The following is a 19215-nucleotide window of genomic DNA, read 5'->3' on the forward strand; positions in this document are numbered from 1 at the left end:
ATCTTTCTCTCTCTTGGTATTGTCTGTCTTTGTTTCATTAGATTTTCCAAATAAAATACACTCAGGCCTAAGGTTTCTTCCTGTGTTACTAAAGGCCAACCTTTCTCATACTTCCTTTGTAGTACAAGCACATTACATTAATTCAGGTTTCATGACTTCATATTTAGAATATTCTGCCTGTTTTTAACATGCCATTAAAATTTTCACCTGCTCTTTTCCTGCTCTGAAAGTCAGTGCCCATTTCAACTCAAACAGAATCTCCATTTTTAGTTAAGATTACTGGTATCGGCAGTCTACAGAGCTGTATTTGAAGAGACTTTGTCAAACAGTTTGTGTTTATTATATCAATACTCTTGACATCCTGTGAATTACACACTAGCATTATCCCCAGAACACACGGGCGAATTGAGGCTCAGCCATAGTAAGAAAGTTGCTTATGTTCACCGGCTAAGATTCAGTGTGCTATGAGGAGATAATCAGCGAGAGAGCAAAAAGCTGAGTGCACACCCAGGAGAGGCCACTCTGAGGAAATGAAGCCGAATTCTAGAAGAGGAGAAGGAATTACAAGACTAAGGAAAAGATGAGGAGGATTTATAGAGAAGGGTTAACAGCATGTGCAAAAGGCTCTGAGGTGGGAAGGAAGTAGCACTATTTCCAGAACAGAGAGGAACAGAATGGGTGTAAAGTTGTGATCAGTGAGTAATGTGCGCTGCTATAAAGGTCCTTGCAGCCAGCTTGGGAATCTTGCTTCAATTTTCAGTGAGTGTCAGAGGAAACATGGACAGCGTTAATTGCATGCAGGGAGCAATCAGAGTCTAGAGACTTGGGTGACTACTACAAGAAGAATGGAATGAGAGGAGAGGAAGAGAAGCAGTAGTTTCAAGGATCTGAAATGGAACTGAGGTGGTTTGCTAGGGGAGTACTATAGAAATTGGGTGACATGGGTGAGTCTGAGATTTTGCTTTAAAATGGAAGTGAAGGAGGTTGAGAACTTTGTGGCCCATCTATGCTCATTGAGCAGGGGCTTCCTCCTTCCCTCCTCCCCTCTTCCTCTCTCCCTCATATTTCTTCCTGGTATACTACGCAGTGCTGTCTTAGTGATGTGTGTGGTAAAATCTCCCAATCCTTTCTTATGATGCAGAAACATCTGGAACTCCAGATTCAGTAAAGAGAAGCCAGTATCTTCTGACACGCCTCAGGTGACTACATGAATTGGTAAGAATGGGATGGTCATGTTTGGACTCAGCTGTGCCCTGATTTTCCGTCATAGAATAGGAGCCACATTGACCTGCTTCAGGCAGTTGAACCAAAGAAGCAATCAGATTCTACTGATTCTGCCCTAAGTTTGTCATGTGACAGAACATCTCAGAACTTCTGCCTGAAAGGCTTAGTGAGCCAGGACAGACAAGAATGGATTTTCACAGCTGTGTCTCTGGGCCCACAGCATCCACTAGGAGAACACAATCTTTAGCATCTGTGTTAAGATGCCATATTTCTTGTCTGAGTTTTTTATTGTTCCAATAGTGTCCTTCAGAAAGTGGTAGATGGAGGAAATGTGGTTTTATTTTTAACATTTTTCCTTCTGTCCACAAACTATATTATCAGAGGGCTATTTACGGAATGACTTGTAGACTTGGGACCCTTCTTCACTTGCTACCTGAGATTCCTTTAGAAATTTGAATTCTGAGTTACTTGCAGATACTTAAAATGTTTCTTGGTCACTGACAGTTTTGTATTTACATTTCCACCTCAAGAGTTTTTGTTAGTTTGTTTGAACACTAAAGATATTAAAACTCTGTCCAATCTCATTCTTTTTATCACCTTTCTTTTTCTTTACCTGGAGGGAAAAGCCTTACTCTGATCTTTCATGTCTGAGATTTACCAGCTGGGCTCCTCTCTCAAGTGAGATGGCTTGTTGTCTCTGCCCTAAAGAAGTTTCCTGAAAAATACCCAGGGAATCATGTGGTCTTAGTGGAGTTTCTCTCCCAGGGCTGAAGCATTTATGGGTTGTAGTCTGCTGTGTTTTCATGCTTTTGATATGGTAACACAACCTGTTATCCACGTAACCTCAGCAAAAGAGAAGCGCCAGTAAGATCTGGTGAGAGGGCTATTTCTCATCTGATGTTCCAGGGCTTGTTTGCATTGACCCTGGTGATCTGGGATCCGTCTGTTTTTAGCCCTTTGTGTGAATGACACAGAACACGGTTCCCTTGCAGCATATTGAAGCTTGACAGCCAGGCTCACCTTGACTGGAACAAACTCTGGCACAGAAAACCCACCTCATCTGCTTGGAGTGTGTCCAGCTTAGCAGATGAGCTCGAGATGCCAAGGGTTAGGGAAAAGCTACAACTCCAAGAAATACAGACTGAATCCTATGTTAAAACTGGTACGGACTGAAGACTCGCCTAACTTTTCTGTTTCTTTCCTGTTAACATTTTACATACATTTCTCAAACTTAAAAGATGATTTTAGTTTCCTAGACCACCTCTTATCTTCCCTCCTCTGTTCTCCATCATCTTTGATGAAGTTTTTCCTCTAATTTTCTAAGTATTTATTTAAAAATAGACAGTGACCTTAGGTTGCAGGAATCTTCCTTGCAACCTGCTTCATCTGTCCTTGGGTTTTCCTTATGTAGTTACAGATAGTACAAATGCACTCAGAAGATGCCAAATTGTTCTGGAGATAAGTAATGGGTTCATGGATAAATATTTAGTTCCATGTTGCTTTCAGATTCACTTGTCTGCTTCTTCACTGGCTGTTTCTTCCAGCTCATGCCGGGTACCACCAACTTAAGGACAGGAAATGTTGCCGTGAGGTCTGTGGATCATTCAGTTTCACATGTATTGTTATCCTTGGGAAGCTTGGCCGAGGGAGAGTGTGAGATTTACTCAAGTCTTAAAGGCAATGGGATAAGCAGAGTTGGACCCTCTGCTGCAGAAGTTGTGGCCTTTTCTATGCATAGAAATCACTTTATCATTCTTCCAATTTGTGTTTCAACACCTGAGAATCACATCCCATGGTCTGTTTCACCCTTCTTTCAAGCTGCTTAGACCAAAGCACTTCCAGTGTGAAGGCAGGGCAGGGCAGGGATCTGTGAATAAACGGGTTGATGACTGAACATGTACCAATGGTCTTTCTTTTCTTCTGATATGCACCTGTGCACTTCTTCATCCAAAGGAAAACACTCAGGCCATGCTGATGTTGTAGAGACTTCTCAGAGCAACTAGATTAAGGCTTAAGCTGAAGCCTGGCTTAGAATACAACAGCTGTGTGTATACACGCACACAGAGGTAACCGAGGGCTCTGCTGAGATTTAGCAGAAGGAATACAATACCAGACACTAACTGCCTATCAGCATCTATTTAGTGAGGGGATGGCAAGTGAACGGGAAATGTTTTATTCAGAGAATGACCTCATAGGCATCATCCTTCCATCCATTTCCCACTCTTTCTACCCACGCTTGTTCTTGTTACCTTATTGTAGAAAGGAGTTAAAAAGCAGGCCCTCAGGAAACAACAGGGCAGCAATAAAGGAAGGGTCTTATGGATGAGGTTATCAAAGAAGACAACAAAACACAAAGTATTATCCTAATCTTAACTCTATACTAAAGAGAGACAAAGTGTGTGTGTGTGATCTTGTTCTCTGTAACATTTGGAAATTATCATAAAAGAAAGCCTTCACTGTTTTTTATTGCTATATTGACCAAGTATGAAATCATTACATTTTCTTTTCTTGCTAAGAAGACAATGGGGAGGCAAAAAATAATGATCTTGGTATTTGTTATAAATGGCTAGTGATGGTGGAGAAAATACCATGCATTATTCACAAACCATGAGTGCAATAGCAGACATATAACAGGCCTGGGTCAACAAAGGGTATTGGGACAGTTCCTTGAATTGTGAAAAAGTAGCCAATCTTTCCCCAAATTCAGAAACCAAATTGCAAGCCCTTACCTTGGAGGGCCTGTAAGCTATGAGTCTGTACGATAATGCAGAGCTGCAGGACCAGCTGTGGAGCACTTTCCAGAAAGGTGGCTAGCAAATGCAGCATACTCACATCAGCATACTCATACACCATTTTCCAGTAAAACCTCCATCTGTCATTCTCCCCACTCTGCCGGCTTCGAATACCTAAGTATATTGTGTGGAAATATCTGGAAAGAAAACATGAAAAACAAGAAGTGAATGATTGTTTGCAGTTCAAACTCCAGGACTGTTTTTCTGCAAGCCCCCACCTTCACGCCAGCATATAGGTATTGACCTCGGTGGCTTCCCACTTACAGCCTAAAGCTAGCAGTGTAGCAGTACTCTTATTCAGCAGCGTTCTCTTGCAGGAGCCACTGTAACTCTGATTCTTCTGAAAGGCATGGCACCGAATTGCTCTATGATGATGCATGAGATACAGGTGTTGGAAACTCAGGTGAAGAAAGGTTCTGCTCTTTTATTTATTGGTCTTTCAGAATGTGCTACATCTTAGAACCACATACATTTTATCATGAGTTTCTCTATGCCCTCAACAGGATTTATGAAGTGGATTTCCTCTAACCCCCCACATAAATCTCAAATACTAAACGATATATACTTATAAACCTTCTTTATTTATCTTTAAAAAGAACAATTCTTATTGCCGCACACTCTCAACCTATAAAGTGAGAAAAAGTATAGAACTGAATCCACTGTATCCTTCACTGAGATTAAATAGTTGCCAATGTATTGCCAATTTTTCATTTCTATCTGCACTTATTGCCAGCTGAACATTATTTTGAAGCAAATGGTAGACATCACATTATTTCATTTGTATTTATAACTGTAGAAAATAACTGAAAAGCCAAACCATTATCACACTTAGAAGGACAGTAATTTTGTAATATTTTAAAATGCTCATTTTAAATTTTCTGATTGCTATAATTTTAAAAGTTTCTTTAAAATGAAATTTAAACAAGGTCCACAAATCATTACTATTTGATATATGTGTTCATTTTGTTTAGGAGAGGAAGATGGGGGAAGGAGTGAGAGCAAAGAGAGCTCCCATCTGCTGATTTATCACCAGATAATAGAAACCACCAGGGCCAAGGCTGGCACACATACACTCACACAACACACGCAACACACACACACACACACACACACACCTTCCATCTGCTGTTTCACTTCCCAAATGGCCACAACAACTGTATTTGTCCTTTGTGTTTTCTGAAAATGGTAGCTAGTGCTAGGATGTTGATCAGATTCGAGTTTGATCGTTTTGGGCAGATGATGCTGTGCATGCTCATCAGGAAGCACATTATCATTAGTTGTCTGCTTTGATGTTATCATCCACTGGCAGTATTGCAATCAGGGCTGGAAAGTGGTGATAGTCTGAGTTCATCACTCTTCTTTATTTTTCAGGTAGAATGCTTTCTTGGTGCTTTGTCAATGTCTGTAGTATTGTTTGTCTTAAGCTTTTTGCCTATCTAGATGGCTCAAGCAAAGCACAAAGAGAAAACATTCCCAAGTCATTGCTTATAGACAAGTCTGTGGTTATCAGTGGCACCCTGGGTTGGGATAAGGTGCTTCTGCTTCTGCAGATTCTAAAGTTTCACAGTTTCCGTTGTCTGTGAAATGACAGAACACAGGAAATGCAGAACTTCTCAGCTCCTAAGAACCAGGGACAATGCAAGACTAGAAAAGCCTGGGCTGCCTTTTCATGGGTAGATGCAAAATACATGCATATTTTACACAAGGCAAGACCTGCAGTTCATTTACTGGAATTTTTAAAGTCTGTGCTTTCACTGTTTGCTAGCATCAAATGTTTCTACATCAAAGTCTGATCAAAATGTGATACTTGGACTGTAAGTTAATTGACCTGTTTGCTTGGATGCCCCCAAAATATTTTGTTTCTTTTTAAAAGATTTGTAGTTTTATTAGAATGTAGCCTGACACTGATTCGGGAGTGCAGTCTAACTCTTCATTATAATGACGCATGTTTCAATACAAAAAGGTGTCTGAAATGACTGTGTGCGGTAATTTTGTTACAACTCATTGCCTTCATTTTCTTTGAGAATTCCTATTTGTATCTGTTCTAACATCTTCCTATATCTTCTATTAGTTTTTCTTGAGGCCTTTTCATCTCTATTTTTTTTTAATTTAACCTTCTCTCTTCCTTCCCATCTACTATTTATATTCTAACTCTGGTGTTTGAATAGTGTCACCTCCTTTATGGTTGAATTTTTAACTCTGACCTGCTTTTTTAAAGTTAAAATTCTATGTTGAGTTCTGTCATCCTTCTTTGCAAGTCACACTTTTCCTACTCCTTTCCTATTTTTTTTTTAAATTCAGGCTTACATTGTTTATAAATAGCTCTTACACTTTTGATAACTTCTTTCAGCTCACACTTGAAATGCCAGCTCATGTGTTTTTCTTTTCCTATTTTGTGCACATGCCTTTTTTTCTTTGTTTGAAAAGTATCATTTGTCTTCTTACTTTCTTTTCTTACATTTGCTTCAATCTTTTTCTTGTTCATTCAGTGTTTGTGTACTTGTTGGAGCGGAGTGCTAGAATAACTGGGTGGCTTCACAGCTCTAGAGACCATTCCTCTTGTCACCCTGAACATCTTCTGCCACCGTCACCATATTTGTACTCATTTCAAAGCTCAGAATAGATGCAGCGATAAGGTGAAGTTTTCTATAGAGCAGGCCAGAGGGATTTCAACCCTATTATGAACAGATCACTATTTCTCCCCATGCTGCCCAGTACAGCTTTTGGTCAGTAAAGTGTGAACTGCTGCTGTTTCCTTTCTCATATCGCCACCTCTTTTCACAGTCTCATTCTTTCCATAGGATAGCTTTCTGATATCCTTGACACACAAACTCACTTTCAAACTAACAATCTCCATTAGATCATCATCAGTGATTCCTCAGTTCTCCATAAAGAGGCAACCATCTAACCATTGGTATTGGCTTCTAAGGGTGGTTTGAATAAAGTTCTGCAAACTGGTGGCATGCACACAAGAAGCCTGTTATCTCCAGTTCTGCAAGCTAGTAACCCAAGATCAAAGTGTCACTTTTGGTTTTTATGAAGACCTTGAAGAAATACACCTTATCCCTCTCTGCTGTCACTGCAGGTAGTTTGCTGGCAAGCTTTGGTATCCTTGGCTGTGAGGTGCACCAATAGTGTCTCACCCTTCATCTTCACATGGCTTTCTTCCTATGTGTGTGTGCACTTCTGTCTAAATCCCTGATTGTGTTTTTTTAAAAAAAAAGATTTATTAACTTGTTTTGAAAGACATGGTTATGGAGAGGAGAGAGAGAGAGAAAAATCTACCATCTGCAAGTTCAATCCAAAATGGCTGAAAAGGCTGGAGCTGAGCTGATCCAAAGCCAGGAGCCAGGAATTTCTTCCAGGTCCTCCCTCCCACCATGAATGCAGAGCTCTAAGGACTTGACCCATATTCTGCTGCTTTCCCAGGTTAAAAGCAGGATCAAAAGTAGAGTGACGGGGACAACAAACTGGTACTCATATGGGATGCCAGGGCCACCGGTGGAGGATTAGCTTGCTGTGCCACTGCCCCAGCCCCTAAATTCCTGACTTTTTGAAGCCACTCTCTGTACTTGATGAGAACCTACTTCAATGATCCCATCTTGATTCGATCATGTGCAAAGACTTCATTTTATTTCCAGATAAGGTCACATTCACAGATTTTCAGGGCTGAGACTTCAACATCTTTTGGGAAGGGATCCGACTGAAGACTTAACACTCTTTCAACTGCCTTCAAACATACCTGGTACAGTGCTTGGGCCCCTGCATTCACACGGGAGACCAGAAATAAGCTGCTGGCTCCAGGGGCCTAGCTTAAGTCGGGTCTAGCCCCATGCATTGTAGCCATTCAGGAAGTGAACCAGTGGACAAACATTTTCTCTCCTTCTTTGTCTCTTTTCCTTCTGTAACTCTGCTTTCAAATAAATAAGATACATCTTTAATTATCATTTTTTATTTTTATTTTACCTAAAGAGAAAGAGAGAGAGAGAGAGAGAGAGAGAGAGAGAGAGAGAGAGAGAGAAATTGTCCATATATTTCTCCAATGTGGTTAGGAGGAAGCCAAGTACTTGAGCCATCACCTGCTACCTCCCAGAGTACATGTTGGTAGAATTAAGGGTCATTTTAAGTGTACAGCTGGATAGTGCTTTGCAGATTCATGCAATTGTGCAATAATCACTGTCAATCATCACCAGAATGCTTTTCTTCCAGCAAAACTGAAACCCTGGGGACCAGCACTGTAGCTTAGTGGGAAAGCCAGCCCATAGAGCTCCAGCAAAATCCATGAATCTGTTTTATACTAGCCAGCTGTATACTTTAAATGATTCTTAAGCCTCTTAAATCATGAATTAATTTTAAAATAAACTATCTTAAAAATAAATATTTAAAAAGATTTTTTTCTTTTTTTATTGTTATTAACATTGTATTATGTGATACAGTTTTATAGGCACTGGGGAGCTAAAAAATATTTTTAAAAATTGGGACCAGTGCTGTGGCACAGAATGGTAAGCTGTTGTCTACAGTGCCGTCATCTTATATTAACACTGATTCAGATGCAGCTGCTCTATTTGTTTTGTGATTTTTAAATTCTTCTTATTATTTCCTATTATACAATTTTGTAGATATGGGACTTCCTTTATTCCCCTCCCCCCAATTTTCCTTTGTGTTACTACGATACAGTCCTTCACTGCATTCATAATTCCGACATTCTACTATTTACATGTTTGGTGACTTTGTACATGTAGGGAATAGAAGAAAGTCTAGCATCAAATTGTCAAGGTATATTTAACAGTCTCACTGGGGATCCTTCTTGATTTGGGAGTAGAGATGCATATTACAGTGCTTTTTCATTTCCAGTTATTCTAGTCTCTCATGTACACTTTGCTTATGGTAATATATTATGTATGCACTTGTTTACCTATATATCTATTTATTTTGTATTTTGCCTGACAATTGTCTTGTATCAGACAGAATATACGGTATTTGTCATTTGAGAGTGGCTTATTTCACTGAGCATGATGGCTTCCAGTTGGAAGCACTTTGGTGCAAATGGTAGAATTTCATTCTTTTTGATACCAAAGTTTCTTTTCCATTCCTCTTTCAACAGGCATCTGGGTTGCTTCTCTATCTTGGCTATTGTGGATCGTGCTGCTTTAAACACAGACATACAGATTGCTTTCTTGCATGTAGATTTCACTTCACCTGGATATGGCAGAGTGCTATGTGAGTCCCTGTCACCCTTATGGAAGACCTGGGTTTTGTTTTGGACTCCTGAATTTGGTCTTGATCAGCCCGGGCAGTTGTGGCCACCTGGGGAATGCACCAGTGGAAGGAACATCTCTCTGCCTGTCCCACTTTCTCTGTAACTTGCAAGTAAGTAAATATATTTCAAATAAATAAATATGTTGTTAACAACATTTTGAAAATCATCATACAATTATTCATCATGCATATCTTTTGGTATCACCAGAGGATAGAGTCCAGAATCCCTGAGGATGCTAAATTCCAGAACCCCCAATCCTGTAAGAGTTACTGTAGTATTTGCAAATAAACTATGCAAAGCCTCCTGTAGTCTTTAATTAATCTGGGTTCTAAGTAATAGGGATTATTTATAATGCACAGATATAATGCAGAATAAAATGCAAATTCCATGCAAACAATTGTTACAGTGTACATGTTATTATTTAGGGAATAGTGATACAGAAATGTCTATATGTGTTCATTGCAGATGTAAATTATTTTTTCAAGCTTTTCCAGTCCATGATTGTTTGAATCCATGCATGTGGAATCTATGCATGTGGAGGACCAGCTGCTCACTAAAGCAAAAGGCCAGTTAAATAGTCTATACCATATATCCCATCAATAACTTCAACTATGTGAGTAAATTTCAGAATGCTTAACACCAAAATATTAGCGTGTTAATTTCTAGGTGGTGGGATTATGGGGTTATTGTCTCAAACTCACAAACTAGGCTGTAATGAACTTTCATGCTAACATAGCATTGATATTATGAAAACATTTTAGATATTTTTGTAAAATTGTTCTCTGAAAAGACCACCTATCAGCCATGAATGGATGCCCTTGCTTTCCTAAACCCTTGGGTATTATCGCTGAAAGCAAAATCTGCCAATTTCACGAGTGAATAATGACATATGCTTTAATTAGTGAATCTTATTCTCACTGAAACTTCACATTTATTGACATCGATTGATTACTTGTTTGGTGATTTGCCTAGGGGTTATTTTCAGTTTAATATCTTAATTTTAAGGCTTTAATCCCCAGAACTGTCTTCTTACATTGACCATGGTAATGAAATCTTTGATCAACTTCAACTTTGTATTTTATATTATAAGATAAGCTTCATGGGATTTAGGGCTAAGTCACGCAAGGTGACATAGTTGACAAATGGTGATTGGACCAAGATGTGAAACTTTCTTAACCAAAGTCCTACCAATGTCCATCATATTCATTTAGCTCCAATTATTCTGGAGTTCACCATATGCAAAAGCAAACAAACAAACAAAAAACTAAAAAATAAAACCCAATTCAGACAGAATTCACCATTTTTCTGCTGAGAGACAACAGGTATAAAGGATAGGAATTTAGGTTCTGGGCCCAGAATAGGGCTTCAGTCTTGGTACTGCATGTTCCAGAATTCTGGAAACTATTTAAGAGTTTCTAAGCCTTACATTTCTATTCCATTAAAAAGGGAAGATGATGTGTAAGCATTGTTGGGCAACAGGTTAAGCTACTGTTTGCAATGTCTGCAGTCTCTGTAGCTGATTTGAGTTCCAGCATCCCAAAAGGCGAGAGGTGATGCTGTTACTTGAGATCCTGCCACTCACAAGGGAGACCTGGTGAAGTCCTCAGCTCCTGACTTTGGCCTGCCGTCCCTCACTGCTTTGGGCATTTTGCAGAGTGAATCAGAGGGTAAAATATCTCTTGTGTGTGCACTTATTTCACTTTTGCTGTCTCTTCCTGTTGCTCTGCCCTTCAAATAAATAAACAAACAAGTAAGTAAATAAAAAGAGAGAAACATGTTGAACTAATTAAAAATAAGATGAGAGAAATTTTTTCATATAGTTTAAAATACAGCTTGGGATACCCACATCCAATATGGAGTGCTTGGATCAAGTTCCATCTGGATTGCTGATACCAGCTTTCTATTAATGTGGATCTTGGGAGGCAGCAAGTACTCTAGTACTTGTATTGCTGCCATCCTTGTGTGAGACTTGGATTGAGTTCCTGGCTTCTGGCTCCTGCCTTTGGCCTGGCACAGTCCCACCTCTTGTAGATATTTAGAGGGCAGATAGGTGGATGGTAGTTCTTTCTAATTCTCCTACTTTGTTTCTACTAAAATAAACAAATGCAAATTTGTTTATTTTACAAACATATGCAATGATGTGTACAAATTATCGGTGATTAATAAATACATGTTAGTTGTCATTAAGCTATTGTTTTTTCCAAGAATGAATCAGAGAGCAGCAATGATATCCTAACCTTTGATTTTCCCTTCAAGTTACCTGGGACCCAAGATATTTGGAGACTTCAGGATATGTGGAGTGGAGACAAGTTATTTTAGAGAACTCCAAATCTATGGACAACCATGCTCTTCTCATCTGTATCCTATCTACCCATCTATTTGCACAGTGGTAGAGACTGCCAAGCAGTCTTATTAATATGTGTCGATTTCATTCATTGGAAATGTAGCTAAACCCTCCCTCTTGTTCCTAAAGCACAGCCTCTGAGCCAGTCTCCCTGTGTGAGGTAGAGGTAACGGTGCCTCCCTTAGGGATGCTGTGCAGGTTAGGTGAGATGGTGTTTCATACACTCATCGCACAGGTTAGTTATTAAGGCACTTAGTTACAACTTTCATCTTTTCTCTTTGACAACAGAAAAAAGATGCTATGTTTACACAGCATTACATATCATTTTCTTTAAGCATTTTATTTTGGATAGCGCTTGTGTCACATTACATTCAATTGGATTGTGCTAGGTTAGGCCCAAGTGGGGTCTGGCATTCCAAGGAGAAGGAAAGCTGTTACCACTCCGAGCAACAGAATGATGCCACTTCCTGATTACCAGGGAATCCAGCAGTGTCCAGTTGAAGTGGAGGTGAGGGACCATTAGGGCTTTCCTTCTTAGGATTCTCTTTCTCTGTGGGAGTGAATGAAATACAGTATCTCTGCAGAGAACATCAGGTGCCTGGGGAGTTCACGAAATGAAATGCTTCAGTTCGTTGGAGTTCATACAGATGGTAGCTGGGATTTGCATAAAGCCATAGCTACAGTTAAAAATTCAGTATAATTACCGAAGAGTATCATTTAAGAGGGAAAAAAAAATTCAAAGCACTGCCATCAAGACTGAAATATGCCCTGAGCTCGAAAGAGCAGTGGATTAAATACGCAGCTCTCATTAGTGCTAATGGGAGATGCTCTTGATAAAAGCCCTCTCTGAAATGTCAATGTGTTCTGTCTCCTCCTTGGAGGTAAACACATTCCCGAGACACTGGCTGGCTTTCCTTCCTACAGAACACATTCATTTTGTGATAGGGTCATTGTTATCAGCGAATGGAAGATGCAGTTTTGCTGAACTCACACAAGGTCACCAGGAAATCAGCACCAACTTGATCCAAATCATCTCTGTCCAACAACGCATTTTATATTTTCCTCAGCATTTTTTATGATGTACACAGACACAAACAACTCACGCCCCTGATACACAGACCTGAAATCAAGTTCAATGACAGTTTAAAGATTAGACTGTATTTTCAAATCAGCTCTTTTTCATCAACCTGAACTTAAATCCTATGCTTCCATACCACTAAATTCAGACAAAATATCATCTAGCAGAAACAATAGATATGGGAAAAGGAGAGGAAATCCTAAACATTCAAAATGCCAAGCATAACATAGCTAGGACAGCTAATCTAGAACTTAACGTGGTTGTGATAATCCTTACATTTCTAGTGGGAGAATGGGATCCATGTAGCTCATATTTCAAATAGTCCACATGTAAGATTGATATTTAAGTTCTGAAATGACACTTGACAAAGTGCTATATGCTAACTGCTATTATATCCATGGCACTAAAATATATGCAAAGCAGTAATATATGTGGATAGTACCCTGTTATATTCTAATACTGAATATCTTTTTACTCTCTTGTACAACATGAAAAATGCAGCTGTTAGTAGCTATTTATTTTTGTTATCAAGAAAATACTTTGTGAAAGCTTTGTAGAGGGTCTTTAAATAAACAACATTAATAAGCAGTGATTCCAGCAAGAGGCATTCGCTTTGGTTGCCTGGCTTATACAACTTTGCATTATAAGTTGAATGTGTTTGTACGTATATTCACATATATTTAAAAGCAACTGTTAAATAACACCCTTGTATGATTTGACGTCTTACGTTAACAGGTTAAACAGCAGCAACCACCATAGTATCACCATTTTTTAACCCCAGAAGATCAGAGTGCTGGCTGCCATTTCCAGGTCATGTTGAGTACTAGGAAATGTGACCTCAGTGTCTGGCCTGTTTCTACAGTGCAAAATTTTTTTGGTGACTTTTGTTTGAACATTAGATTATACTTCCCTTTCATCATCCAAAGGGAGGAAAAATGTGTATTTGGGGAGGAAGAGAATGAATGGATGATTTTCCAATTGACACAAGCACTAGGTGACCACAGCTATGGCAGAATGGTTGGGCTGCCTTCCATCCCAAGGAGATCCTAGGGAACCGTCACCTGATACTTTTAAGCCACCCTCTCACACAGCCCTACCTTTTGCAATTGTCAGCATGTTTTAGGGACACCACTTCTAACCAGAGGCACTGAAGTTTCCTCCAAAAGATATGGTGTTGGCAGCAACTCTCCCACGTGCATATCAGACACATGAACAATAAGAAAAGAGACCGGACAGTGTCCTAAGGGCCATAAACTCTGCTCCTGGCCACCATGCCCCCTTTTAATGCACTGTCATTTTCCCAGGGACAGCACTGCCTCTCAAAGGTGCTTTGGCTTTTTCTGCTCACATTTGACCAAAGTGCTGTCCTGTACAGACAGAAAATAACAACTTGTGGACTTAAGGAACAACTACTCCTGTAGCGGCATTTCTATGTACAAGCTCAGAAGCCCATGTAAAGTCAAGTCACACTTAGTTGGCATCTGATCTTGCATAGAGACCCCTTTGTGTTGACTGCATTTTTATTTTTTCACGAGAATAACATTTACTCACAACATATGGTCATTTTCCTGTTTTCCATACATACCTCCCATAAAAATATTTTTCGTGTAAATGGTATTGGCATTTCCTCAAACTGAGGGGAAGATATTGAATAGAGTTCTTTTTCCCTCTATTTAATGTGTTTCCTTCATTAGGCAACGTGGAGACAGGAAGGAAAGTGGGCGTGGAAGGGAGGGCTTTCAGCCACTGTTGGCTCCCCACAGCAACAGGTGCCTCAGCAGAAGTGATAGAACATTTCTCTCTAGGATACTCTTTAATGCAACACTTCCCTATACTAAATGTTAATAGCAAAATACGTTCACTAAAATGCAGACAAGAAATATGGGGTAAATACAGCAGCGATCACTCTCTGACATAATACTGACATGGTAGCTATACTCTAGCACATCAAGTGATGAACAGATTAGGAGCAGAAATTATTAGCAACATTTAAGCAAAAGAGGGCTATTGGAGTAATTGCTTCTGTTGCTCAGGAAACTGTGATTTTGATAGCATTAGAACCTTTACCTTGAGCCTTATTCAATTGAATTTAAGACAAACAGGGAAAATGCCAAGATCTTGTATAAATAGCTTTACTTTTTTTGTAAAAAAAAAAAAAAAAAGCAAGCATAGTTTCTTGCAGCCTTTTGATTCCTGAATTTTTACAGTTTTGAAAATAACTGAGGGCCCGGCATGGTAACCTAGCAGCTAAAGACCTCACCTTGCACGCTCCAGGATCTCTATGGGTTCCAGTTCTAATCCCTGGCCCTGCTTCCATCCAGCTCCCTGTTTGTGGCCTGGGAAAGCAGTCAAGGATGGTCTAAAGCCTTGGGACCCTGTGGCCACGTGAGAGACCTGGAAGAAATTTCTGGCTTCAGATGGGCTCAGCTGCAGCTGTTGCAACCACTTGGGGAGCGAATCATAGAACGGAAGATCTTTGTCTCTCCTCCTCTCTGTATATCTGACTTTCCAATAAAAATAAATAAATCTTGAAAAAAATAACTGAGAGACAAGCATTAAAGTACAGTGGACAGGGCCCGGCGCGGTGGCGCAAGTGGTTAAAGGTCTTCGCCTTGCACGCCCGGGATCCCATATGGGCACCAGTGGTTCTAATCCCGGCGGCCCTTCTTCCCATTCAGCTCCCCGCTTGTGGCCTGGGAAAGCAGTCGAGGACGGCCCAAAGCTTTGGGACCCTGCACCCGCGGGGGAGACCTGGAAGAGGCACCTGGCTTCAGATTGGCATAGCATCGGCCGTTGTGCTCACTTGGGGAGTGAATCATCGGACGGAAGATCTTCCTCTCTGTCTCTCCTCTCTGTATATCCGCCTTTCCAATAAAAATAAAATAAATCTTTAAAAAAAAAAAGTATAATGGACACAGGTCACAGCTGAGGCCACCCGCATCCTGGGGTAGAGTGCCTGGGATTGAGATTTGGCTCTACTTTTTGTTTTATTTTGACAATTTATTGCCTTGAAGGGTAGATGATACACAGAGGTAGATGATAGATAGATAGATAGATAGATAGATAGATAGATAGATAGATAGATAGATAGAATCTTTCATTTTTTGGTTCATTCCCCAAATAATTTTACCAGGCTGAAGTCAGAGGCCAGGAATTCCACCTGGGTCTCCCACATGCCCAGAGGCCAAGAATACAAGCTACAGTCTCAGTGCTGATATGAAGCATGAGATGCTGGCATTGCAGGCGGTGACTTCATTTACCAGCCCTTTCGTTCCTGGGAGGCGGCTGCTGATGTTTCAACTACTTTGGACCCTGCCACCTTGCTTGAATTTCCTGACTCTCACCTTTAGCCTGTCCCAGCACTGTCTGCTGTGGGATTTGGGGAGTGAATTAGGTCATAGAAGAGCTGTCTCATTTTGCCTTCCTCCCACCTGTCACTCTGCCTGTCAAGTTAATTAATTTAAAAATCAAGTAAACTAGCCAGAGGCATGTGGCTTCTGACCTCTCTTGCCCAATGAGTAGGCAAGTGAGGAGGGGGAGAGCAGCAAGAATTTAACAAATGAGGAGTTCTGCAGTCCTGGTGCCTCCAGTCCTGTCGCAACTGTCCCCAAGCAGATTTATGTTACAGAGACTGATCATATTTGTAACGTGTCAACTTCCACAGTGTTGGAACAGTTAGGGTGTCTACAACTTTATCATTGAAAAACATTACCCATCTCCTCTGAATGATTTGAACTGTGCAAGTCTAAATTGATCTTTTAAAAACACTTCATTACTGATCATGATACTGCTTCATTGTGTTGCTTATTCCATTCATTCACCCATTGTAGGGGAAGAAGAAATTCAAGCTATATTTCTGAAGAATCGTAGCAGAGATAGAGAATATAAACTACTGTCCTAAGAAGAGGAGATAGCAAAAGCAGTGAGGTCTGGAAGGACTGGATGCAGACTGTTTTAATGTTTGCAGCTGTTAGGGTTTTCTTGTAGGCATCAGGACTCCACACTGCTAGCACCATACAAGTTGACAAGGCTTCCATTTGCAAAGAGATCATCAGCCATGGCTGGGGAGCTAGATTCCAGGAGAACTGTCCACTCCAGACTCACATTGGCTGCTTTGGTATAGGGTTATCAGTTTCATTACAGAAATGAAAGACATCACACTAGAGTGATGGAGGATGTGATGTGAATTCAGCAGGAAACAAAGCGTGTGAGCTGTGTGTGCTGAGAGCTGGAAACCGCCTTAAGCCCAGAGTGTTTCTGGGCAAACCTTCCATGTATCATAGCACAAAGGGGCCCAAGGACATGGGTCCAAGAAAAAGAAAGATCCTTCTCCAGCATCATACAATTCTCTTCTTCTTCTATTTGCCCAGCAAGCTGTGACCTCAACTGTTTTTACTACTCCAGGGAACACTGCCAGCCGTGAGTTTTCTAAATGGGCTGTGAAAATAACGTGCTAAACATGGCAGGGGTCAGGGATATTTCATCCAAATAGCCTACAGGCAGGCTGAGATTCTTCCAGGCAAAATTCTTATCTGCTTCACTAGTTACTATACTGGTTTACCATAGCAATTATGCCTATGTAAAAAGGTTTTTTTTTTTTTTTGGTCTCATTTCACTAAAGTGATTTATTCATTCACTAATTCATTCCTTTGACTACTATGCACAGAGCATGGATTTGGAGACTGGCAGTCCTCCCAACTCCCGACTAGGAACAGAGTAGCAGATGAAGTGTGCACTAACATTACAAAAGGAAAGGGCAAGCATCACGCAAGGAAAACAAATACAAAATGAAATACATTGGGCCCGGCATGATAGCGCAGTGGTTAAGGTCCTTGCCTTGCAAGCCCAGGATCCCATGTGGGTGCCAGTTCTAATCCCGGTATCCCTGCTTCCCATCCAGCTCCCTGCTTGTGGCCTGGGAAAGCAGTAGAGGACGGCCCAAAGCCTTGGGACCCTGCACCCGCGGGGGAGACCCGGAAGAGCTCCTGGCTCCTGGCTTCAGATTGGCTCAGCTCCACCCATTGCAGTCACTTGGGGAGTGAACCATCAGAAGGAAGCTCTTCCTCTCTGTCTCTCCTCCTCTCTGTATATCTGCCTTTCCAATAAAAATAAATAAATCTTTTTTTTAAAAAATGTAATACATCAGCTTGTGCTAAGTGCCAAGGGTGATATAAACCAGGAAGGGAGAATGAGGCTTGTCAGGATATATGTGCCATCAAGGCAATTCAATGAAGATCTAAAATCTGGGTCAGAACTCAAGGAGAGTGAGGAAGAACATAGCAATCAGAGCAGAAGGTACAAGCTCCTAGGGGTTGGAAGGCCAGAACCAGTTAGACAGCTCTGGTTTAAGTATCATGGCCAAAGAAGAGTAGTCGGAGAAAAGCTAAGAGGAAATTAGAGGGAGTCTGAACAAACCACAGATGTGAGAAAGGAAATCATTTGCAGGTTATAGAAGGCAAGGGATGTGGGTAGGCCATCATTGCCTAAGGGTCTGCTGGCAGCTCTGCTATGAGTAGAATGAAGGGAAAAGATTCAGACTCACATGGCTGGTACAATAACCTTGGTAACCGATGACAGTTTTTTGGACCAGGGGAACCAGATTCTAATTATTTATTGTGAAGTTAGAGATAATGGGATTTGCTGCCATGTTACTTTTTGTGTATTATATGCAATCCCCATGGCAGACAAGGAGGGTGGTCTAGGGGGCAATGTTTTATTTATGACGCTCTTTCTATGAGCTACCAGAAAAAAGTGGGTTATATTCATAGGCATTAGGACGTTTAGGGGGTAGACTGGCAGGTGATGCTGTGCTTTAGACATTCTGAGTCTGAAACACTTCTTAAATATGCAGAAAATCTGTAATTAGTACCTGGATGTATGAGTCTGGAGTTCAGAATCAATCTAAGGGATTATTCTGGAGACATTATAGTATTAAAGGCCATCAAACAAGATAAGATCATTCTATTTATAATGCCAACCTTAACAAGCTGAATATGTATCCTTACCAGGAGTGAGTCTGATTTTCATCAAGACTGAAATTTTTATTTCAAAAGTTCCATACCTCGATGGCATAGGGTAGGGAATTCCCATGGGGCAGGGAATCCAGCATCTCTTGGGGAAATGTAAATGGTCATGGCATCTTTCTGTTTCCAGGATCAGGATGGAGAAAAAAGGACCTTTTGTCTACCTTTAGATCCAATAGGGTTATTTCAAACCCTTGTGCACACTGAGTAGTGTAGGCTTGAAATTAACTAGATAATATGATTTCTATAATATTTAAACTTAGAGACCACATTTCCATCTTTTTTCAGTTAAAAAAAAAGAGAAGGTGAAAATGATAAAGCTATCTTTAAAATGTTCTTCCTTGTGAAGTAGCCAGAAATGACCGGACTGCATCTCAGTTGCCGGAAGTGGAGAGGACACATAGGGATCCATGCCTATATCCAGGAAGAGTATGAGATATTGATGCCCTGCCCACAGGCCCTTGGCAATCACACTCTCAAACCAGATAAGCCTT

The 19215-nt window shown here is 40.5% G+C and overlaps 1 protein-coding gene across 1 annotated transcript in view; it reads right to left on the reverse strand.

Moving 5' to 3' along the window:
* The window catches only part of XKR4 (XK related 4), a 370337-nt gene that overhangs the window by 134858 nt on the left and 216264 nt on the right, over window positions 1-19215 (reverse strand). Inside the window, exon 2 of the mRNA XM_040972705.1 lies at window positions 3954-4153. Within this exon, the coding sequence (XP_040828639.1) occupies window positions 3954-4153 (200 nt within the window). The remainder of the gene's footprint in view (window positions 1-3953; window positions 4154-19215) is intronic.

This window comes from Ochotona curzoniae, unplaced genomic scaffold (genome assembly GCF_017591425.1).
Source record: "Ochotona curzoniae isolate NIBS_2020 unplaced genomic scaffold, NIBS_Ocur_1.0 contig_2318, whole genome shotgun sequence".
Lineage (NCBI taxonomy): Eukaryota > Metazoa > Chordata > Mammalia > Lagomorpha > Ochotonidae > Ochotona > Ochotona curzoniae.